The 25,339-nt window shown below is 42.8% G+C and overlaps 1 protein-coding gene across 4 annotated transcripts in view; it reads right to left on the reverse strand.

The window, feature by feature from the left end:
• Positions 1 to 25,339, reverse strand: part of AKT1 (AKT serine/threonine kinase 1) — a 1,868,331-nt gene that overhangs the window by 561,326 nt on the left and 1,281,666 nt on the right. For all 4 annotated transcript variants that reach the window (XM_044074354.1, XM_044074351.1, XM_044074355.1 and 1 more), the window contains one exon: positions 11,086 to 11,214. In XM_044074354.1, the coding sequence (XP_043930289.1) occupies positions 11,086 to 11,214 (129 nt within the window). The remainder of the gene's footprint in view (positions 1 to 11,085; positions 11,215 to 25,339) is intronic.

The raw sequence follows: 25,339 nt of genomic DNA on the forward strand, positions 1-25,339 counted from the left end.
GTTTTATGATCAAATACCTGACTGTACTAAGTACTTGTTCATTTATATTTTAAGTTCTTGCTCCTTTCCACATTAATAACTCAGTTAATAACTCAGCTAATGGTACAATAAGTGCCTGACTGTATAACCCTATTCCCAACTCCTGTTCCAACACTAACATACCAGAAAAAAACGTAGTTTGAAAAGCCATTTAATTCTGCAATGTTAGAGCCACTACAATGTAATCCTCAAGCTGCAGTAGGCAAAAAGATGATGGATCAGTACCTGACATGGAAGTAGGGACAAGAAATGACCACAGCACGCTGTCCATCTAAAGTACAAAAAATCTCTGACAATTCATTAGACATAGTTTAACAACCATATCCCTCCCCCCACATGCCTGGTAACAGGAGCCTACAGATAAAAATATTTAGGCCTTAATCAAGTGAAGCATCCATCATTAGTTATCTGTACTTCTAGAACAGCCACATGCAAATGGAACAATGTATAGATTAATTTAGTCTGCCAGAATATCTATGCAACATATAGTTGCCTATTGCTATGCTGAACAGCAAATCTCAGTAAGTGAATATAAACAGACATTTTGACAATCTTGAGAAGGGAACATTAACACAAATGTTGCAGTCATAAGGTTACTGAGCTAGAAGAAGAATACAGTTAGTAAAGACTCAGCTGGTTTTCCTATACATTACTATTTAAAAGCAGAAACAAATCTGTAGTCTCATATAAAATGTAGACAGCAATTCTCCTATTTTCTTCTCGAATCTTCTTCTTTCAGCTGCTCCAGTCAGGGGTCGCCACAGCAGATAAACTGTTTCCATTTCTTCCTGTCCTCTGCATCTTGCTCTGTCACACCAACCACCATGCTGCATGTCCTCTCTCACCACATCCATAAACCTTATCTTAGGCCTTCCTCTTTTTCTGTTACCTGGCAGCTTCATCCTTAGCATCTTTTTCCCAATATACTCTGCATCCCTCCTTAGCACATGTCCAAACCAACGTAATCTTGTCTCTTTGGCTTTGTTTCCAAACCTTGCAACCTGGGCTGACCCTCTAATATACTTATTCCTAATCCTGTCCATCCTCGTCACACCCAGTGCAAATCTTAACATCTTCAACTCTGCCACGTCAAGCTCTAACTCCTGCCTTTTTGTCAATGCCACTGTCTCCAACCCATATAACATAGCTGGTCTCACTACCCCTCTTGTAGACCTTCCCTTTCACTCTTACTGGTACTCGTCTGTCACAAATCACTGCTGACACTCTTCTCCACCCACTCCAACCTGCCTGTACTCTCTTCTTCACCTCTCTTCCACACTCACCATTACTCTGAACTGTATCTACACAACTAAATAAAAAGAGGGACCAGAAAGCAACTGTTTCTCTCTTGACCAGTACTTAATGGTGAGTACAAATCTAATCTACTCGTAACAGGCATGCCATGCCTCTCGACCTCTAAATGCAAGAAATCTGGACAAAGCCAAAAATAATGGGGAACAATGGCCCAAAATCAAGGACAGATTTTAAATATTGCTATTATAAACTTAGATCACTGCTAGAATAACAGGACAACAGTTTGTGTTAGCATGCATTTTCTGAAAAATATGAAGTCTGAAACTCAAATGTATGTCATTTTATTGACTTCAATGCTGAATGATTTGCCAGAAAACCACAAATTTTGTGAGGATCAGACAAAGTACTAGACAAAAATCGGACTGCTGTGCTAAAATCTGGGCAGCTGAGAGGTATGTGGGCATGAGCTGCACACCTGGGTTCTCAAAAGCTTTATTACCAGAGTGGAAGGCTATTATCAACAGTGCTGACTATGTCAGTCTCAACTTCAGGCTGCAGAGATCACAAGTTCCGAATAAACACAGCACTACTCTGTTCTCTCACAATGAACCTCAGATTTCTGTTTACAGTCTTCAGATACAAAACAATTTTTCTTAACCTGAAGGTGAAAGTTCCATCAATATGTCACATTAATACAAAAAAACAGTATAGAAAGTGGACAAGCATTTTCAATTGGTCTGGGTGTAACCACCCCCTTGATTCTTCTAATAACCAGAGTTCAAACCTGTTACTCTCATGTCCTACAGTATTTTCTTTAGTAAGCTTCATAGAGCCACAGCTTTCCCTTCTTCAGTATTTTCAAAAATGTAACTACTTTTTCCTCAAAGCATTTTCTTGTCTTCTGATTTGAATACAAGGGAGATAAAGCAAATAAAATGACTCTTTTTTTTCTGCTCCTCAGGCCTGCAACATTTGAACCACATCTCAGTTATTGAGGGCTACTTTGCATGCTTGAGTTTGAACGATAAAAGCTTTATGAAGTGTGATTTACTTATTTTCATAAAAATATTCACCCACTACAGATGCTGAATTTCTGATATCTTGCACGGGGCTAATATTAAACACCAGCATCTCCGGCCAACCGCTTTGTTTTTCCACGGGTTGATTATGATGAAGGAAGAAGAAACATTTTTTGTCTTTTGATGTGTCCAGAGCTTTCTAAATATTCATTCATCATCCTATCTGCTGGAAGATCTGATTATTTTTAACCATTTGCCACCATAAAAACTAGAAATCTGGAACCACAGCAGCTTTAGCACACTGCCTCCAGACTAACAGCTGAGCCATGACTTCTGATACCAAAGTTTCAGGTCTGTCCAGTACCTTACATGGTACTAAATATGCTGCATCACTAGCCATACGTTATCCCATAACAGTTTAAGGGCAACATGCACTGACAAGCACCTCCTGGTAAAGAAGTGGAAGCATCCTCAGGTAAGCCTTAATGCTTCTGGCTTTAGAACACAGCCTTAGAAAAATCACTGATAAGTGCGCTAAGTGCATGTGATGACAGCCCACTTCCAATCAGCTTACTTCCAGTGCACAGAACAATTCATTGTTGCAGTCCTGACTTGTGGGATTTCCTGTTGTGGAAGCCCTTGTCTGGCCCAACTACCAGAGTAAAAATCTCTCCCCTCCTAAGGCCTGCAGATGCCCTACTCTAACGTCAGTACACTTGGGTATAAAGGGAGTCAGCCGAAGCCATGACATCAGTTTTTTCTTGCCGCCTAGAAGGTAGGAGCCCCCAGGATGAACCATAAACAAAGGTCAAAGGAAGACAAATGGCCCTGCCACTGCCCAGGGGGTCCTCTGGCTAGTGAAGAAGACAGAAGCAGACTACTACTTTAGACAAAGCAAAAGGGAGGAAAATAAGACTGCAACAGTGAATACACTTGAACATCTACATTTATTGTAAGTGTACACAACGTTCTTCGTATTTCACTGCTGCAGTCCTGACTTGTGGGAAGATTCCCAAAAGCTGAGATGAGGGTGGAAATTGCTTTACTGGGAAGAGTGGATGCCTTGCAAGACAGCAGTGGCAAATTCTTCTCTAGACTTGAAGACGACTGATAAGTGGTAGTGCTTGGTAAAGGTATGCAAAGATGACCAGGTAGCAGCTTCCAAAATGTCTTTGGTAGGTACTCCTTTCAGGAAGGTAGCATTGGCCATAGTAGAATGAGTCCCAACAGTTTCAGGCGACTTTTTTTACAATGATGGCTGTAACTAAGGAAATACAGTGAGATCCACTTGGAGTTAGTCTGTTTTGTAAACCTTCCCTTCAGAGCCAATGGCAAAGGATAGAGTTGGTCTGATTTTCTGAAAGGTTTTGTTCTGTCTAGACAGCAGCAAAGCTGTCTGTGCACATTCAAGTAGTGAAGGATCTTCTCCCCCAGTTCTGAGGCTTGGGGAAGAAGGTGGGCAAGTGTACAGCTTGATTCAAGGATGTGTCCCTGGCCACCTTGAGCATAAAAGATGGATTAGTCCTGAGTAATACTCTGGGTGGAAAATGACAAATGGTTCCACTGCCATGACAGCTAGACTAACCTAGCTGAGGTGATAGCCAATAAAAGGTCAGTCTTCCAAGTTAAGAATTTTAATTCAGCAGAAGCTGCTGGTTCAAAGTGATAACAACTGAGGTCCCATGGAGGAGTGGGGTGTCTTCCTGGGTGGTCTGATGTGAATCACTCCCTTAAGCAATTGTTTCAATAGGGGGTGGGAAAAGATAGGAGGAAGAATAGGTATGTGGGCTGAAATGGCAGAGGAGTGAACTTTGATGGAAGAAAAGGATAGGAGTCTGTTAACCAGGGTAGCCAGGTAATATAAAATGGCAAAGATATAGGCTGAGCTAGGATTAAGGCCTTGCTGCTGACACCAAATGCAGAATCTTTTTCACTTGGCTGAGTATGATGTTTTGAACTTGTCTGCTTAGGGTTAGCTCACAGGAGTATTTTGTGGAACTATCCAGGCTGACAGCTTGAGAGTCTGTAGACTGGGATGCACAAACCTCTCCTTGTCCCGAGTCAGAAAATCCACTCTCTGAGGTAACTGCCACGGATTTTCACTGGTTAAACGTAGCAGCAGAGGATATCAGTGCTGCCTGGGCCAGTCTGGAGCTATCAGAATGACCCTTGGGCCTTCTTCCCTGATTAGGAGGACCTGTGGAAGAAGAAGCAGGGGAAGAAATGTATAAAGGAAAAGGTTGCTCCAAAGGAAGGAGAAGGCATATGTCCTCCGGGCAGTGGGTAGTTTGCTCCTGGAAAATAATCTTTTCAGTTGAGCATTTGTTTTCTTTGGTGGCAAATAGGTCTATCTGTGGGGATCCTATTTCTGGACTATGTTGAGAAATATTTCCCAATGCAGATGCCACTCATGGGGATCCATCAAGTTCATGCTTAGATGATCTGCTAGACTGTTTTGTGTCCCTAGGAGGTACTGTAGCATGAGGTGCAACCCCAGAGAGTGAGCCGTGTCCAGACTTGCATAGCTAGTCGACAAAAAGGGTAAGAGTGAGTGCTTCTCTGTTTATGAACCACATGATTGTGGTGTTGTCTGTTTTGACAAGCAGCACCCATGGTTTCCACTGTTCTTTGAAAGCTATTAGGCCTTTTAGAACTGCCATCAGTGCTTTCCAATTTATGTGCTTGTGTCTGTACTCATTTTCCCATCTGCCTTGGGACTGAAGGAGTTGGAAATGAGCCACCCATGCTGTCTCTGAAGCATCTGTGATTAACGTTTGGCCCTGAGGTGTAAACCTGAAGGGGAGACTCCGGTTCTGGACACATGCCAGTGTCCATCATGCAAATTGAGTCAGGAAGGAGACCTCTTTCTGGAGAGAGGAAGGCCTTTTAATGGGAGTAATCCAGAAAAGCCCCCAGGAAAACTATCCTGGTGTATGGGTCTGATTTAAGGTCCTGAGTGAAAGCCAGATCCTCAAGGAGCTCTAACCAACTCTTGGCTTGAATGAGACAGTCGTCTTGATAGAGGTATACTTGACTCCCTCTTGTTCTACAGAAGGCAAACACAGGAGCTAAACATTTTGTTAAAACTCTGGGAGCAGTAGACAAGCCAAAGGGCATTGTACAGAACTGAAAGTGACTGGTACCTACTCTGAAAAGAAGAAAACTTCTGCAAGACTCCTTTTTAGTAATGTGCAATTAAGTATCTTAAGTCTAAGGTGATCATTGAGGCCTGAGGGGCTATCACAGGAAGAAGTCTTTGAATAGTCAACATTTTAAATTTTGATACCAGGAGGGACTGATTGAGGGTGGACAGGTCTAGAATATGGTGCCAAGAGCCTTCCTTTCTGGGAACCAGGAAAAGCCTGGAACAGAACCCCTTCTCTATTTGGTGCTCCGGTACGGGTTCCACTTAGCCCTGTGAGCATAGGTTGCGAGTCCGAGACACAGTCTCTGCTCTTTGATTTTGTGAAATATCCAGGTAACCTGAGTATCTTAATGGCTCTCTGAAAGTGAGCCTGTAACTATCTGGGATAACTTTCAGAACCCACTTGTCTGAAGTAATGAGGGGACAATTTTCTTTGACCGGAGATGGTCTTCCTCCTATCTTTTCTGAAGGGGGGTATGGGAAAGGAAGAGTCATTGCTGCTCTCTACCAGGGCCCTGTGTCCTAGAACTCCCTTGTCTGGGGGGTCCTGAGGACCACTGCCTGGACCTTTGTGATTGATGCTGCCTTTGAGGCCTTTCCCTCTGGATTTTCTTTTGGCTGCTTTTTGATTGAGGGAGAAAGGACCAGTGTTTAGTGGGAAAATTCTGACTAAACCTAAGAGGCTGAACTTGGAGGAAGTCCTTGACAGTTGCATAGATTTTGCTTTATCTTCCATCTTTTTGATCACAGCCTCAGCTTTTGGCTCAAAGAGGAAGTCCTTACCCATGGGTGCATCTAGAAGTTTGGATTTGACATGGTCTGACAGGGTCCGTTCCCTAAGCCAAACATGTATACTAATGACAGAACCAGATACAGCAGCTTGGCTAGAAGCCTCCATAGCATCATAGCCACAGTATAATGAGTGTCTAGCCACCTGAGAGATGGAATGGCAAAGGCCCAACAACTGCTTGGAAATGGTCTTGTCCTCGAGGGAGGATACAGTTTGCTTCATTTTATCCAAAATACTTTGTTGGTATTTTATCATATGAAACTGGCAGTTAAGGGCCCTCATGGCTAGGGTAGCAGAAGTGTATCCTTTTACCAAACCTATCAATGGCCCTTGCTTTCTTTGTCAAGAGGTAAAGGTTTTTTTGAAGATTTGGCTCTTGCTCCCTTGGGACATGGAGTGACAATCTCTGGATCAGCATACAGGTTTTTGAAAAGATATTTGTGAGTGTCCAGCACCCTGTAAAACCTGTTTGATTTTCGAGGGGCTGGAGTAGAGAATCTGGATTTGGGAAGAGTCCATAAAAACATCCTCTACCACCTATACTACAGGAGGAATAGACAAAGGTTTGTGTTCTGGGAGGTCAAGGAACTCCCTAACCCTCTTTTTAAATTGCGGGTACTCCTGGCTCTTGCTCCCTTGGGACCTGGAGTGACAATCTCTGGATCAGCATATGGGTTTTTAAAAAGATATTTGTGAGTCCAGCACCCTGTAAAACCCGTTTGGTTTTCGAGGGGCTGGAGGTAGAGAACCTGGATTTGGGAAGAGTCCATAAAAACACCCTCCGTCTCCTATACTACAGGAGGAATAGACAAAGGTTTGTGTTCTGGGAAGTCAAGGAACTCCCTAACCCTCTTTTTAGATTGCGGGTACTCCTGGAAATGTTCCCTCATGGCACTGAGTGTTCCCCAAAAGTGAAGGCTTCAGGAGGTGAAGCTGAAGGTGGATTCTCTTTAGAATCTGAATCTTCAAGAGTAGTAAGGAAGGGTCCTTTCTCAAAAACAGACTCCTCCTGATCAGAGCCCTCATCTGAATCAGGAGGTTCACAGAAAACTTCAGGGGTAGGATTCCTCTTCCTTTTCCCTGGGGAAGACTGTAAAGGTGAGTGGCTAGCTCTGACTAAAGAAATGAGGTCTTCAGCTAACCTGACCAGGACTTGCTGATATCCTACAGCATGGGAGCAGCAGGCCTAAGCAGTCCGAAATCCTGATACCATTCTCTTTGTAAGGCAGAAAACTATGCAAACTGACGCCTCAAAGGAACGCCGCCGGTAAAAAATAGCTAATCAGAAGCATAGGTCTGCTGAGCGACTCCGGACCAGACTGACAAACTGAATTCCAAGGCCTGTGCAGAAGATGAGAGACCCAACAGAATGTTGGTATCTGTACAGGTCTCAACAGTGGCCTGTGCCACCACCTCGGTTGCAGTAGGGGGCTGCGAAAGCTCTTCACCTTGTTCAGCGATAAGCCTTGGGGGGGACTGGCAGACGGTGAACGACTGTCATCAAAGGCCCTAAAGCTTGGGTCTTTTTTCTCTGTCCTTCCTACGCTTGAGGAGCTCATCCTCGGGATGACTGGTAGATGCCATCGAATGACACAAGAAGATGGCAGACTAAGATGCCTAGCTAAGATTTTGGCCCTAAGCCTGCTAGCCCTAGAATTGAAACGGGTGCAAAAATGACAACTAGAAATGCCGTGATCCAGGCCTGGACAGGTGACACACAATGAATGAAAGTCTCAGTGTAGGATTTGCTTACCATTGTGGAAACAATTGTTAACTTCATCTGACATGATTAAAGCAAGAAAGAGTTCCCCAATGGGGTACTTACCTTTAGAAGACTTCTCTCTGCTGCAGATTGACCAACGTACTGAAACACTGCTTTGTGCTTCGACGGCAAGAAAAAAATGGTGCCATGGCATTGGCTGGCTCCCTTCATATCCAAACGTACTGATGTCAGAGTTGGGTGTCCTCCAGCCTTAGTAGGAGGGAAATTTTTACTCTGGTATTCGAGCCGGCCAAGGGCTTCCACAGCAGGAAATCCAACAAGTCAGGACTGCAACACTGAAACACGAAGAACATCAGCAAAACTATATCATGTTGGCCGCATGTGCACCCATATATGCCAACTATATAATGTCCTACTGGGAGCAAAAATATGTATTTCCTAGTGCATATAGTCAAAACATTAAACAATACACTCATTATTTGGACAATATACTCATTGTTTGGGAGGGTGAAATGAAAGAATTAGAAGCCTTTATAGGGTATATTAACAATACAGTAGACTTCCTTAAATTTACATATTAATTTGATTCTGGAGCAATAACATACCTGGATGTTAGACTGACAGTGGACAAAACTAACCAATGTTTAAAATCCAATATTTATAGGAAAGCTACATTTTCTAATTCCTATCTTCAGTACAATAGCTGGCACCCCCAAGACCAAAAAAGAGCAATTGTAAAAGGGCAAATGGTGAGGGCAGCAAGAATGGTCAGTGACCATCAGGAATTTTTGGATGAACTTAAATATATGGTAAGTATGTTTCGGAATCAAGGTTATCCAGAGGATTTATGCATGAACGTTATGCATGAAATCAAACATAAAAGAGAAACTGAATTTACAAATCTATTCTTATGATGAATAAAGGCACGAATCAGGAAACTGTCACTGCCCAAACAGTCCACACTGATAAGAGTAATGTAATCTCAAACGTATTATTTATCACCAGTTTCAACCAAGATGTAGATTGGCTTGTAAGGATGGTTAAGAAAAATTGGGGCATCCTACAATTAGACAAAAATGTAGAAACCAAAGTAGGGGGTGCACCCAAATTTGTTTTTCGGAAAGATCAATCTTTCAAGGAAATATTGGAAAAAGGATCCCAATTAAAGTCCATCACAGGTGGTAGAAAGTTAGGAAATTATAAGTGTGGTAGATGTTCCATTTGTCAATACATTTTGAATACTGATGGTCACATCAGGATTAATGATCATTTTATACCCATAACAGGACACTGATTGTTATGCCCAAAATGTAGTATATTTAGCTAAGTGCCAAAAGTGCCCAGTTTATTATGTGGGCAAGACATACAGGTATTTTAGAGAAAGAATCAGAGAACATATACTTGATATTAAGCACTGTAAGTCCACTAATGCCCTAGCTAGGCATATTGTTGCACATATAGAACATAATTTCAAATTTTGTGAGATCCAACAGATTAAAAATGATATTCAGGGTAGGACATTGGATGTCCACTTAGACATATGTGAATTAAAATGGCAATTAAGGTTGGACACCCAAAACTACCCAGGTATTAATGACTATAATAAGCATAGCTCCGATACTAAAGCTTAAACACATATTAGGTAGGAAATAAAGGAATTTTAAAAGTGATTTTATAGTTTTGCAATGTTTTAATATGTAATATTCATTCAATATGAATTTTTGCATATTTGTACATATGTATTCACTACAATTTTTATTATTTATCATATTTTACATTTTATGACAAAACAGCATTGAATTATTCATTAGAAAGTAAATGTCACAGTTGGTATACGTTTAAGTATGAAATAGATCAGGAATGTTAAAGGTTTTTAACTGGGGTAGCTCTTTAAATAAATAATTGAATAATTTATGAATTAAGTTAATGGGAAGGGTATTTAAAATTCAGTTTTTACATCAATTATTGTTCTAATGAAGTCCTGGTAGTAAGGATGAAACCTAGGTAAACGTGTATTATCGTGTGTTCAGGGAGTCAAATTTTGGAATAAACTGTGGTTAGACTACTGTTCTTCTCATTTTTCAAGAAAGAGTTCCCCAATGGGGTACTTACCTTTAGAAGACTTCTCTCTGCTGCAGACTGACCAACGTACTGAAACACTGCTTTGCACTCCAACAGCAAGAAAAGAACGGGGTCATGGCATTGGTTAGCTGCCTTTATATCCAAGCGTACCGATGTCAGAGTTGGGTGTCCTCCAGCCTTAGTAGGAAGGAGATTTTTACTCTGGTATTCGGGCTGGCCAAGGGCTTCCACAGCAGGAAATCCAACAAGTCAGGACTGCAACACTGAAACACGAAGAACATTAGCAAAACTATATCATGTTTGAGGCTCTAGGACCTTTATTCTGAGGCAGAGTATAGATACATATGTATCAAGGGGGTGGATGTGGGGGGGGGGGTCAAAATGTTTTAATGGCATTATAATAAATATTGATACTATCTCTATTTTTCTGCCTTTCACATTTTATTTTCAAAGTTTTAGGACTGCCACTTTCAAGTTTTGCCCTTGTACTAATGAGTTAAATAACTTGCTTCATAATATTACCCGATTAAGAATCTACTGTTTTTAATGCAGTAATAAACCCAGAGGTAGAAATCTTAGCACCAGATGATTGTAATGGTTGAAGTGACACCCAAACCCCATGTACAAAAATTGGAAAATGGGGTTGTGGATGGATGGATGGAATAAACACAACTAAGACAAAACGCATAGCAACCAACACAGTCATCAGTGTGTACCTACCTGAAGCTACCTGCGATACTGTGTATCCAGATTTCTCTTCTGCTTTTCATTCCAAACAATACTGCAAAGTACAGCTACAATTCAAGTGTTCCTCAAATACCTCACAAAGTAGTTAACTGTAGCAGCCTAAACGTTTCTGAAGATGCTAATAATTTACATGCTAAAACAAAGATATGGTACACTAAAGTACGTTTGGATGCATGTGTGATGATGGTTTTGTGGATCAGAAGAAATGACAGATACCATAAGATGCAAACAAAGAGTGCTTTTCTGGCTGGTCTTCTACTGAATAAAAAAGGTAGATTCAACATACCTCTGGTGCAAGATATTCAGGAGTTCCACAGAAGGTTTTCATTGTTGCTCCATCTTTGATGCCTTCTTTGCAAAGTCCAAAATCTGTTATTTTAATATGGCCATCCTTATCTAGCATGAGATTTTCCAACTAGTGAACACAAAAAGGCAGCAGTTAGCAAAATCATCACAAATCACATCAGAAAAAAATGCAAGCCTCAAAACAGCGAATGCAACTACAGTAACAGCAGCAATGCATAATGTTCCAAGTTACTACTCTATTTACAGTAACCAGTTAAGCAAGCAGTAATGCCAGATGGAGTGGGCATCACAAGGAAAGGACTGAAGCTACATGCCAGATAGGGTGGGCATCACAAGGAAAGGACGGAAGCTGCAGGTAAAGGGCCCCTCCACCCGTGCAAGGTCTGTTAATTCTCCCACCCTTGACAGCATTACTGTGCATAGAAAACAGACTACTTCTGAGGTTTTTTTTTCCATTTTAAATTTTTAAATTAACTATTACACCCTGACCCCATGTGCAAAACAGGAAAAGGGGTTGAGGATGGATGGATGAATGTTTATGTAAAGCACTTCCTCTACCTGTTTTCTGGTAATTTTTACTTTATGGCAGTTTACAGTAATTAAATTGGAGTTTAAGTCTGATTAAAACAAGTGGAAGTAATGTGTTTTGCTGTGTTTTTTTTTCTTTAATGCTGTTGCTGCTAACATGGGAGTTAGGGAAAGTAAAGAATGCCATTTCATGCTGACAAATGATTCTCATATTACGAAATCTTTAGAAACAGTTTATTTAAAATGACATACTAGTAAAGAGCAGATGTTTAGCATGCCAGTACATGTAAAGAAAAGGGGAAAAAAACTTTACAGCACTTATGAACATGTCTTCTTTAGAAGTACTGACAACCTAAACACATACTGAATTGTAACATTATTTGTCAGCATGCAATGGTTCTATTTACTTTTCCATAACTGGTGTTTTAGTACAAGAACGTTTTTTTTTTAACAGTATACTATAATAGGTCACTAAAAAGTAGTTATACTGAGAACTTATGCACATGGCATTTACATAAACATTCTTATCTATGCCACTTCTCAGCATTATATTACCTTAATTACATTTCATTTACAAAAAAAATAGAACTTGCGTATTTACTGTAAGAAGTCAAAATATATACGAAACAAATTAAAACTCAAAGTACCACTATGAGGATAAAACTAGAAAAAATACCTTATGAATTTCAACATAATCCAAATATGTCAGCAGCATAACTACTACTTACGAATATTCATATTTATTGTTTTCTAACTCTGAATGCCTTCATAGGAGCAGACATGAGTGAAATGATTTTGTTTTATTGGAAAGTTACATCTTACCCACAAAGCATTGCTAGAACACAGCTCACAAGATTAATTTACTATTGTTTTTCCAGTCTGAGCACACTTCTGTTTCCTTAGAATAGAAGTAGTGAGATATACTATGAAGTTTCAGAATCCCCAGTCAAAGTATCAGTGGCTGATTTGCAGTAATTCTTATATATTTGTTCTCTACAATCTGTAAAAAGTGCTCAGTGACGTGTAAAGCAACAGCTGAGATAATATACCTTTTTTTTTTCCTTTTTTTTTTTTTTTTTTTTTTTAAAGTGGAATGTTGAGTTTTGGGTTCTGTCCCAGGTACTCCTCCCACCCCTTCCTTCCCTCAGTTAACACATTATCATACTTCCTGCCTTGCAAACCTCAGCTATTAGTCAAGTGTGAAAACACATATCAAACGATCAGGGGGTCTGGTGTGCAACAAAACTGTTCCTCATTTAATTTTCTTCTGTAAAATCTGCAGATGTTTCACAGTAACATTAGACAATGGATTTATGAATCCTGACTAAAATCAGATCAAAGTTTCCCTAGAAATACACCCAGTAAAAAAACAATCAGAAATGTACACTAGATCTTCATACAAATCTCTGCAAAGTAAAGAATAGTTGTGTAAGAACTTACCATAAAGTACAGTTGTGTACACTTACCATAAATGTAGATGTTCAAGTGTATTCACTGTTGCAGTCATTACATTTGGGTTATCTGAGTGCAGTAGCCCTCAGTCGGCCTGATTAACAAAGTCTTGAGTCCTGCGTCGGTTGCTGTCCCTTCTTCCATGACGTCAGGTAGTTTACAGTAATTAGGGGTATAAAATATGCAGCCGACCCATTACATCAGTTTTTCTTGCCCCAGATGTCAGGTGCCCCCCCTAATGGGAAGCAATTAAATCTATAAATACGAGGATATACCTCCAACAAAAAAGCAAATACACCAAAATGTTTTTAGAGCATAGTAAGTGTGAGTAAAGGTATAGCCAAAAGAAGAAAGGGGGCTGGAGGGAGGGTAACCAGGACTGCAACAGTGAATACACTCGAACATCTACATTTATGGTAAGTGTACACAACTGTACTATGTTCTTCGTGTTTCACTGTTGCAGTCATTACATTTGGGTAGATTCCCAAAGCTAAGGTTGGGAGGAGGAATGTAAACAGAATTAGGACCAGCTATAAGGCCCTGCAAGACTGCAGTGGAAAAACCAGCTCTGGATTTAGAGAAAATTGGCAAATGATAATGCCTGGTGAAAGTATGTACAGAACTCCAGGCAGCAGCTTCTAGGATGTCCCTAGTAGGGAAGCCCCAGAGAAAGGCTATAGAGGTAGATGCAGCCCTGGTTGAATGGGGTCTGATGCCCTGTGGGATAGGTTTCCATAGTGCTTATAGCAGAAATGAATGCAGTGGCCTATCCATTTTGAAATGGTTCATTTTGAAATAGCTTTCCCCTCTGTACCTGCAGCAAATGCCACCAGCAGTTGTTCCGATTTCCTTTGAGTTTTAGTCCTGTCCAAGTAGAATCTAAGCTGTCTGTGCACATCTAAAGAGTGCAGTATCCATTCCCCTTTGTTCTGTGGGTTAAGAAAGAAGGTAGGCAAATGAATGGACTGATTAAGAGCCACACTGGATACCACCTTGGGCATGAAGGAGGGACTGGTTCTGAGGGACACCCTGTTCGCATGAAAGATGATGAAAGGTTCCACTGCCATAAGGGCCTGTAATTCAGATACCCTTCTTGCAGAAGTGATTGCTAAAAGGAAAGCTGTTTTCCAGGAAAGAAATTTTAAATCTGCAGTAGCAGCTGGCTTGAAAGGAGGAAGAGTGAGTTTCTCCAAGACAAAGTTAAGATCCCAGGCTGGAGTTGGAGCTCTCCTGGGTGGCCTTAAATTTTTGGCCCCTCTGAGGAAAGTACAGTTGTGTACACCTACCATAAATGTAGATGTTAGAGTGTCTTCACTGTTGCAGTCATAACTGTAGGGTGCTCCTGCCGGCAGGCAGCCCGAGGTCGGCCAGAATCCCAAAGTCTGGGTCCGGCGTCGGCTGTATAAGCTAGTATCCTGACGTCAGTACGCCTTGGTACATAGCCCTCAGCCGACGCCATCTTCTCCAGCCTTTCTTGCCCTAGATGTCAGAAGTCCCCAACAAATCAAAAATGAATCCAACAAGGAAACACAAATACACCACAAATATGAGAGAAAGAGGGGATAGGAGGGAGGAAACCCGACTGCAACAGTGAAGACACTCGAACATCTACATTTATGGTAGGTGTACACAACTGTACTATGTTCTTCGTGTTTCACTGTTGCAGTCATAACTGTAGGGTGGAATCCCAAAGCAGTGTAGAGGGGGAGGAGGCATTAGATAGAATAAGGGGAGGCAAGAATACCCTGCAAGACAGCAGAGGCAAAGCCTGCCCTAGACTTAGAAAACAAGGGGAGATTGTAGTGCTTGGAAAAAGTATGCACAGAACTCCAAGTGGCAGCTTCCAAGATATCCTTGGTAGGGACTCCTCTGAGGAAAGCTGTAGAAGTAGCAGCTGCTCTAGTAGAATGACTTCTAATGGTCCCTGGAAGCTGTTTCCCATGATGAGTGTAACAAAACCTGATTCCATAAGCAATCCATTTGGAAATAGTTTGTTTAGAAATAGGTTTTCCAAGAGAACTGGAGGCAAAGGAAACAAACAATTGGTTAGACTTTCTGAAATCTTTAGTCTTGTCCAAGTAAAATCGTAACTGTCTGTGCACATCCAATGAATGCAAAATCCTTTCCCCTTTATTTTGAGGATTTGGAAAGAAAGTAGGAAGGTGAATTGTCTGATTCAAAGCCACTTTCGAAATCACCTTAGGCATAAAAGTAGGATTGGTCCTCAAGGATACTCTGTCCTGATGGAAAATAAGGTATGGTTCCACAGCCATGAGAGCTTGCAACTCTTGAGACCCTTCTGGCAGAAGTCAATGCTAACAAAAGAACAGTCTTCCAGGATAGAAACTTAATATCTGAAGATGCAGCAGGCTCAAAAGGAGGCAAAGTAAGTTTCTCTAAAACATAATTAAGATCCCAGGCAGGGACAGGAGGGGTCCTTGGAGGCCGCAAATTTTTAGCCCCTCTCAAGAACTGCTTCACCAAAGGATGTGAAAAACAGGAGGATCAGAACTGAAATGCCCAGAGATAGCAGAAGCATGTATCTTAATGGAAGAAAAGGAAAGTCCTTTAGATAAAAGTTCGAAGGTAAAGCAAAATAGAGGAGAGATCAGGAACCTGAGGATCAGAGCCTCGGTCCTGCATCCAAATAGAAAACCTCTTCCATTTAGAGGCATAGGATTTCCTAGTGCTAGGCCGTCTAGCTTCCAAAAGAACATCCAAAACATGTTTGGGAAGACTAGAGGAAATCAAATTCCTTTGAAGAGCCAAGCTGCCAAGCAAAGGGTCTTGAGATTGGAATGTAGTAACTGACCCTGATGCTGGGACAGAAGCGAAGGGTTCAGTGGAAGAATCCAAGGAGGCCCCGAGAACAGGAGCTTTAAGGTTGGATACCAAAACTGTCGAGGCCAATTTGGAGCAATCAAGATGAGGAACTTGGGCTTGTCCTGCTTTATCTTCAGTAGTACCTGAGGCAGTAGAGGAAGAGGAGGGAAGGCATAAGCTGAAAGGCTTCTCCAGCTGAAGGACAGGGCATCCACTCTCCATGCTATTTTGTGGAAGGACCTGGTGCAAAAGCAAGGCAGCTGATGATTGAGATGGGATGCAAACAGATCTATCTGGGGACATCCCCAAACTGCAGTAATCCTGTTGAACAAGTTGGTGTCTAGCATCCATTCGTGAGGATCTGAAATATTTCTGCTCAGGCTGTCTGCTAAGAGATTCTGTTTCCCTGGAATAAATTGAGCCTGGAGATGCAGATTCAAATTTTAGAGCTGTGTCCCATAAAGCCATAGCTAGTCTGCAAAGGGGGTAAGAATGAGAACCCCCCTGCTTGTTGATGTACCACATGACCGTGGTGTTGTCTGTGCGAATTAGCAGAGGCCCTGGTTGTAAAAGGTTTTTGAAGGCTAAAAGGGCATTTTGAACTGCCAACATTTCCTTCAGATTGATGTGCCAGTGAAGATGGTCCTTTGTCCAGGTTCCCTGCTGGCAATTGTCTAGAAGGTGTGCTCCCCAAGCATAATCCGAGGCGTCCGTGGTTAGGATTTGAGTAGGTTGAGGGAGACAAAAAGGTTTTCCTTCGTTTAAAGTGCATGCCCTGGACCACCAGAGGAACTCCTTCTGGAGGCAGGGGATCAGAGGAATCAGAATATCCAGATCGTGGTAATGTTGTGACCATACACTTTTCAGATACCATTGAAGCTTTCTCATGTGAAGTCTTGCGTTTGGAATCGACAGAATGCAGGAAGCCATGTAGCCCAGAGCCTGCAGGAATTTCCTTGCAGTGAGCTGAGATAGATTTGCCAAGGTGTTGAAAGTAGAAGCCAGCTGAGTTTGTTTTTCTGGAGTGAGGTAAGCCCTTTGTAAGGTTGTATTTAAGAGGGCTCCCAAGAATACCATCTGTTGAGAAGGGATCAAATGTGACTTTTTTATGTTCACTGAGAATCCCAGTAGTAGGAGAAGACGTAGAACAAAGTCCAGATGTTGAAGCAGAAGATCTTTGCTGTCTGCCTGAATAAGGCAGTCGTCCAAATAGGGGTAAATCTGGATTCCCTGAAGTCTGCAGTAAGCCACTACTGGTGCCAGGCACTTGGTGAAGACTCTGGGCACAGTAGATAAACCAAAGGGCAGAACAGAGAATTGAAAGTGCCTCGAACCTGCCTTGAACCTGAGGAATTTCCTGTGTTCTTGTCTGATAGGGATATGCAAATAGGCTTCCTTTAAGCCCAATGTCACCATCCAGGCGTCCTGAGAGAGCATTGGAATTAGCTGTTGCAGAGTAAGCATCTTGAACTTTGGAATTTCCAAAAAGGTGTTTAACATAGAAAGGTCCAGAATAGGTCTCCATGAGTTTTGTTTTCTGGGAACCAGAAACAGCCTTGAATAAAACCCTTTTCCCATTTCCGAGAGTGGAACAGGCTCTATGGCTCTCATGGCCAAAAGAGCATCCACTTGAGTTAAGGCCTCTGACCATTGAAGTTTTGGCAGATCTGGCCAACCGTGAGTCCTTGGCAAAGTGTGAAAGTGGAACTTGTAACCTTTAAAATTACGCCCAATACCCATCTGTCCTGGGTAATATGAGTCCAATTTCTGTAAAAGAGACAGTTTTCCTCCGAGAGGCGTCCAGGTAAAGGGGTCCTGAAGCCCAACCGAGAGAGTCATTGAGTTTGCTTTCTTTGAGATTGGGATCTGTCTTCTCCCCTTCTAGGTGAAGAAGCAGTCCATTGTCTAGATCTGTAAGAGGTCTGGCCTTGACCACGACCTCTGGAGCGTCTATATCTTCCCCTTTGAGGCCTGTCAGGCGTGGGAAAGGACCAATTTTAGAGGGCCAATTCCTGGAAAATCTAGGAGGCTGAACTTGCAAGAAATCTTTACAGTCTGCATGGACTTTGCCTTTTCTTCCATCTTTTAATAACTTCCTCAGCCTTAGAACCAAAAGAACATCTTGTTGAACAGGGGCATCTAATAACTTAGCCTTAACCTGTTCAGGTAAACTTTGTTCACGAAGCCAGGCATGTCTCCTAATCACAGTACCAGAGGCAGCAGCCCTGCAGGAAGCATCCAAAGCATCAAAACCACAATGTAAGCTATGCTTGTTTACCTGTTCAGTAGCATGCAAAACATCCTGAAGTTCCTTATCCTCTGCACAAGCAGGAAGGGAAGCAAGCTTTTGCTTTAAAACAGACAAAAGAAATTGCTGATATTTAAACATATGAAACTGGCAATTTAAAGCCCTTACAGACAGGGTAGCAGAAGTATATACCTTTTTTCCCCACCTGTCTAAAGCACGAGAATCCTTCTCAGAGGGAATAGGATTTTTAGAAGTAGCAACCTTAGCAGCCTTAGAGCCCTGAGAAATAGTTTCAGGATCTGCAGTAGGGTTTTAAATAAAAATAAATGAGAGTCAGGAACCCTATAAAATCTATCAGGCTTAGAAGGAGCAGGAGGCATGGAATCAGGATTCAAATTAGCCTCAGAAAAAGCATCATCTACAATGTCCAAGACAGGAGGGATAGCTAAAGGCCTATGCTGAGGAAGAAGAAGAAATTCTCTAAGCCTCTTTCTGGAAGCAGAATATTCCTGTCCTTCCCAATGAAAATGTTCCCTCATCTCATGCAAGGTTTCCCCAAAAGAAAAATCCTCAGGCGGAGAGGCCGAAGGCAAAGAATCCTCAGCATCCGAATCCTCATAAGGGGGAAAAGAATAGTCCTGATCAGAGGAAGAAACAGAAGATACAGAAGCCTGGTCAGAGGAATCCAGAGTAACATCCTGTCGAGGCCTTTTCTCAGGAGGGGGGTGAGAACCCCTAATCATTGTAAGCAAATCTTCAGCCATCCTCAATAATTGTTTTTGTGTCTTGGGAGTGGATTCAGAAGCAGCTTGAGCTGGAACTTTAGACTTAGGAGTCTTTGTCTTTGCCTTTGCCTTTGAAATAGTGATGTGAGTAGGCCTGAAAACCCCTCAGAAGCCGGTACCTGCACAGCGGTTCCGGACCCATCTGAAGGAGCGACGTCCGAAGGTCCTGCAGCAGTTAAAATAGTGGGCCTTGATGGCTCCCCATGGGAGTCCGTATCGGCCATCGGTTCAGAAGTGGCGGACGACAGGGGCTGCAAAAGCGCCTCACTGACGACAGCCGAACCGGACGCTGGCTCCAGCTGCAACGAGTCCTGTTTGGACCTCGGAGGCCTGTCTTTGTCTTTGCGCTTCTTTTGAACTCCGGTAGCGTCCGACAACATTCTATAATTGAAGCGTCTGCCAAAATAATTTAAAGCCCAATCGTACCTGCGCTTGATAGTACGAGAGTTGAACCTGGCACAGAACCGACAACAAGAAACGTCGTGGTCAGGGCCTAAGCAAGGTAGACAGTAAGAGTGGAAATCTTTATGAGGTATTTGTTTCCCACACGCTATACAATTAAAAGAAAAAGATTCCCCAACGGGGTACTTAGCTTTGAGAAGAGAAGTAACAACTTCGGACCGACAACAACCAAATACGCTGTTCGAAAATCGCCAACCAACGTTTTGCGAGCTGCTTTCCACCGCACGGCAAGAAAGACTGGAGAAGATGGCGTCGGCTGAGGGCTATGTACCAAGGCGTACTGACGTCAGGATACTAGCTTATACAGCCGACGCCGGACCCAGACTTTGGGATTCTGGCCGACCTCGGGCTGCCTGCCGGCAGGAGCACCCTACAGTTATGACTGCAACAGTGAAACACGAAGAACATCTGCCTGAGCAGTGGGTGAGAGAAGAGGGAAGGCTCTGTGCTATAATTAGCTGAAATGGCTGATGCATGAATTTTGATGGAGGAAAAAGATGAGCCCTTATGAAGCATCTCAGTCAAGTATTGTAGAATCTGAGGTAAATTGGGCACTGCTGCGTTCATTCCTTGAGATTGGTTCCAGGCACAGAACCTTTTCCATTTTGCAGCATAAGATTTTCTAGTACTAGGCCTCCTTGCCTCTAAAATGATATCCACCGCTGATTTACTGAGGGATGGTGAAGGAGAGATTAGGTAATTAGCCAGGCTGCTAGGTTCAGGGTTTGCAGCTGAGGGTGCAGAATCTGGTTCTTCTGCTGAGACAACAAGGAAGGAATTTGAGGCTGGTGCCATGGAGCCAAGCATGACACACTGCGCAAGAGTGGGTACCAGTGTTGGCGAGTCCAGTCTGGTGCAATTAAAATCGTCCTTGGCTTGTCCTGTTTGATCTTTAGCAGTACCTTGGAGAGCAGAGGTAGAGGAGGAAAGGCGTAAACTGATAGGTTTTTCCAGCTGAAGGATAGAGCATCCACTTTCCAAGCTAGCTTGTGGGGAATCCTTGTGCAAAATTTGTCCAGTTGATGGTTCTGGGGGAGGCAAACAGGTCTATATCAGGGCTCCCCCATTTGCTTGTCAACATGCTGAAAATCCTTGGTTCCAGTTTCCACTCGTGGGTCCATGAGGTTTCTGCTTAGTCCGTCTGCCAATGTATTTAGTTTTCCTGGCAGGAATTGAGCTTGTAGATTCACTTGGTAGATCAAGGCTGTGCCCCATAATGCCATGGCTAGTCTGCAGAGGGGGTAAGAATGTGTACCCCCCTGCTTGTTTATGTACCACATGACAGTGGTGTTGTCCGTCTTTACCATTAGTTGACCTGGAAGAATGTGGTCCTTGAAGGCTGTCAGAGCATTCTGTACAGCTAACATTTCCTTTTGATTTATGTGCAGGTGCATTTGACTTGGGTTCCATTTGCCCTGAATGCACTTCCCTGGCAGGTGAGCCCCTCACGCATAGTCTGATGCGTCTGTTAAGATTTGGGCGGCAGGGGGTAATGTGAATGGTAGTCCCCTGTTTTGGTGGCAGGCCTCTGCCCACCAAAGGAACTCTAGGTGTAGGCAAGGTATGATAGGAATCCTTGCTTCTGGATCCTGTGAATGTTGACACCATAGGCTTTTGAGATACCATTGTAGTTTCCTCATACGCATCCTTGCATATGGAATTAGAAGAATGCAGGAGGCCATGGACCCCAAGGCTTGCAGTATTTGCCTTGCAGATAGCTGGGTTTTTGTGGCCACTTGTTTGAAGTAAGTTGTCAAATTAATCTGTTTCTCTGGCGTGAGGAAAGCCATCTGGGAAGTTGTATTCAAGCTTGCTCCCAGGAATATAATTTGTTGGCAGGGTACCAGGTGGGATTTCTTTTCATTTATGGTGAACCCCAGAAAAGTCAGTACCCTTTGAACAAAGGCCAGATGATTCAAAAGAATGTCCTTGCTTTCTGCCTGAATTAGTCAATCGTCCAGGTATGGGTATATTTGAATATTTCTTTGCCTGCAAAATGCAATGACTGGAGCTAGGCACTTTGTGAATACCTTGGGCACAGTAGATAAGCCAAAGGGCAGTGCAGAGAACTGATAGTGCATGTAGCCTGCTTTGAAGCATAGGTATCTTCTGCAAGACTCCCTGATAGGGATATGCAGGTATGCTTCTTTTAAGTCTAGTGTTGCCAACCATGCAACCTTGCCTAGCATAGGAAGCAGCTGATGAAGAGTCAGCATTTTGGAATTACCAGAAAGGTGTTTAGAATAGAAAGGTCCAGGATAGGATGCCATGTTTTGCTTTTTCTGGGTACCAAGAAAAGTATCGAATAGAAACCTTGTCCCTTTTCCTCTTCTGGCACCAACTGAACAGCCCCCATGTTTAAGAGAGAGAGTTCTTGATTTTGGGCCTCTGCCCACTGATTTGGGGGTAGATCTGGCCACCCACTTGGTGTTGGTAACATGTGGAAATGCAATCTGTATCCTTGGGACACTATATTTAAAACCATTTGTCCTGGGTAATGACTTCCCAGTTTTTGGCCTGCAGACCAATCTTTCCACCTAAAGGGGCATTCAGTTGGGAAGTGCTTGGAAGTTTTAAAAGCAAGTCATTGAGACAGGTTTCCATGGGGGGGGGGGTCTTACTACTCCCAGGTTTGGTTGCGGAAACCCCCCACTGCCTAGTCTTGTGTGCCCCTTGGGACTGAAACCTGGGGTTTCTGCTGTGTCTGAGTTTGGTTTGAGAAGACCTGGAAGGGGCTGGAATGGACCAATTTGTAGACCGCCAGTGCCTACTAAATCTAGAAGGCTGAACTTGTAAGAAATCTTTAACAGTTTGCATATATTTAGCTTTATCTTCCATCTGTTTAAGAACTTCCTCAGGCTTGTTGCCAAACAGGCGGTCCTAATTTAAGGGAGCATCCAACAATTTAGCTTTAACATGATCAGGCAAACCTTGCTCCTTAAGCCAAGCATGCCTTCTGAGCACAGACCCAGTAACAGCAGCCCTGCAAGAGGCCTCGAATGAATCAAATCCACATTGCAAAGTATGTTTTCCAACTTGTTCAACAGAATGCATTAAATTCTGTAATTCTTTATTTTCAGCCCAGTCAGGAATTAATATTTTCTGTTTAAGCACTCCAGTAACATGTTGTTGATAGTTTAAAGCCCTAATGGCCAAAGTTGCAGAAGTGTACACTTTCTTACCCCATCTATCCAGTGCCTTGGAGTCTCTCTCAGAGGGGGTAGGATTTTTAGCAGTAGAAGCCTTAATGCCCTTGGGTCCCTGTGAAATAGTCTCTGGATCCGCAATAGGATTTTTAAAAAGGAACGTGTGAGAATCAGGAACCCTGTAATATCTGTCAGGTTTTCTGGGAGCAGGAGGCAGAGTGTCAGGGGCCAAACTAGATTGTGAAAAGGCATCATCAACAATGTCTAGTACAGTAGGTATAGCTAAAGGCCTATGCTAAGGCAGGAGTAAGAAATCCCTAAGCCTCTTTTTTGAATCAGAAAAATCCTGGCTTTCCCAGTGGAAATGCTCCCTTAGAGTATGTAAGGTCTCACCAAAAGAAAAATCCTCTTGAGCGGAAGCAGAGGGAATAGTGTCCTCTGCATCAGAATCAGACCTCTCAACCAACAGGGGATAAATTTCAACAGAATCAGGGACAAGTGAAGAAAAAATCAGGGACACTTTTAAAATATTAGTGGTATTAATTTGAAACACTGACAGAATCAGAGCATATGAATTAATATACATTTTCTGAAGTAAAAGAAGTTTATAACTCTTAATTATTGTCATTATTCATTAAATGGAATTCACCACCTTTCCTCCAAAAGTCACTAGTTTTAGAAGGGATTAAGTGGGACAGAGTTAAAATTTGAGTCAAAATCAGGGACAGTTGAGAGGTATGACCAGAATCCTCTTAAGTAGATAAGGGCAAATCCAGACCAGAAAAATCAGAATCCTGTTCAGAAGATTCATAACAACTTCAGTCTTAGGTCCCTTAGAAGGGGGAGGTTGGCTTCCCCTAATTAGAGTTATAAGATCTTCAGCCATTCTTATTTGTTTTTTAGGCATAAAGGCCTGAGCATACTGCCTGGGTGTCAGTTTCTTAGGCAAGGTTCGAGATTTTGGTGTAAATTAAGGAGGAGGCATTGGTTTAATACGCAAGTCTGTAGGCCTGAATACACCCTCAGAAGCCGGTGTCTGTACAGTGGCTCCGGATCCATCCAAGGTAGAGACATACGCAGGTTCCACAGTTGAAGAATCTCACGGCATACCGGACTCCGAATGGGTCTCAGTAGAGGCCTGCGAGTCAGAAGTAGCGGGTATCAGGGGCTGCAAAAGCATCTCACGGAGTACCGGTGAACTGGCAACTGGCTTAGGGGAAGCGTCGTCGGCAGCTTTGGACCTCGGCAGCCTGTCTCTGTCTATCTTTGTGTTTTCTTGGAATCCAGATAGTGGGATGGCTAATCGACGACATTTCTGGATAATTAAACCGAGAACCAAAATATTTAGAAGTGAAACTATACCGACGATGGATAGTGCACTGATTAAAATAAAGCAGAAAACCGACAGCAATGTACGTCGTGGTCAGGGCCTAGGCAAGGAATACAGTAAAAATGAAAATCTTTGTGAGGTATTTTCTTTCCACAAGTAATGCAATTATTAACTTTTACTGACATCGGTAAGGAGCAAGAAAAAGTTTCCTCAACGGGATACTTAGCTTTAGTTGAAGACTTTGGTTCTGAAACTCGAAAACGAAGATTTGAGGAGGTGGCCGACTGGCACTTGCGAACTGCTTCTGCTTCGGGCACCGCACAGCAAGAAAGACTGGTGTAACGGCGTCGGCTGCATGTTTTATACCCCTGACGTCATGGAAGAAGGGACAGCAACCGATGCAGGACCCAAGACTTTGTTAATCAGGCTGACTGAGGGCTACTGCAAGCAGATAACCCAAATGTAATGACTGCAAAAGTGAAACACGAAGAACATCCTTAGATGTCCTTCTATTCACATGTTGTAGTATTCATAACAGTGGGGAGTTGCTGCCTGCAGTGCCACCTTCTGGCTAGTATACCAAAGTCTTTGCTTCTGGAGGGTACGTGTGATGTCCCTTGTCAGGGCCATAACCCGATGTTGGGTATAAAGGTGACGTCTGCATGCATCCTCCTCAGAATAAACTGCCGCATACAGTAGTACTCCTGTGGGTAGAAGGGTCCCAAGGATGTCCTTGGAATTGCATGTAGGCTAGAGTCGAATAGCAGGAAGTTTGTGTTTAGTGGAGAACTGGGGGATAGAAGGGTTCTGTCCCCACAAGTCAGCATGGTATGTAAGCTGGTAAGGTAGAGGGGTAGGTGGGAGGGACTGAATACAGCAACATGGAAGAGAAGGACATCTAAGGTTATGGTAAGCTCTTACACAACTATTCTATGTCCTATTCACATGTTGCAGTATTCATAATAGTAGTGAGAGTACCAGAGCTTTTAGGTGTGGTTCTGGGTGGAGGATTGGGGTCCATGGTCAAAGAGTCCTTGGAGAATGGACCTGGCAAACCCTGCCCTAGCTCTAGAGACTAGGTCCAGTTTGCAATGTTTGGTAAAAGTGTGGACAGAAGTCCAAGTGGCAGCTTTCAGGATGAAAGAGTAGTCAATTCCTTTGAAAATGGCCGCTGAGGAAACAGCTGCCCTGGTGGAATGGGGTTTGACTTGACCATGCAAGGATTTACCCGAATAGCACACGTTAATAGATTTTGAATTCCACGAAGAGATGGTTTGCTTGGAGACTGCCTTCCATAGAGCTCACGAGTGGAATGAGATGAAAAGTTGATCTGACTTTCTGACAGGCTCGGTTTTGTCTAGGTAATACCTTAATTGTCTGTAGACATCCAAGGAATGGGGGGGCCCTTTCCTGAGGAATTTTGAGGTTGAGGGAAGAAAACCAGTAGGTTAATGGTCTGG

Source organism: Protopterus annectens, chromosome 6.part0 (genome assembly GCF_019279795.1).
Source record: "Protopterus annectens isolate FY-2018-M chromosome 6.part0, PAN1.0, whole genome shotgun sequence".
Lineage (NCBI taxonomy): Eukaryota > Metazoa > Chordata > Ceratodontiformes > Protopteridae > Protopterus > Protopterus annectens.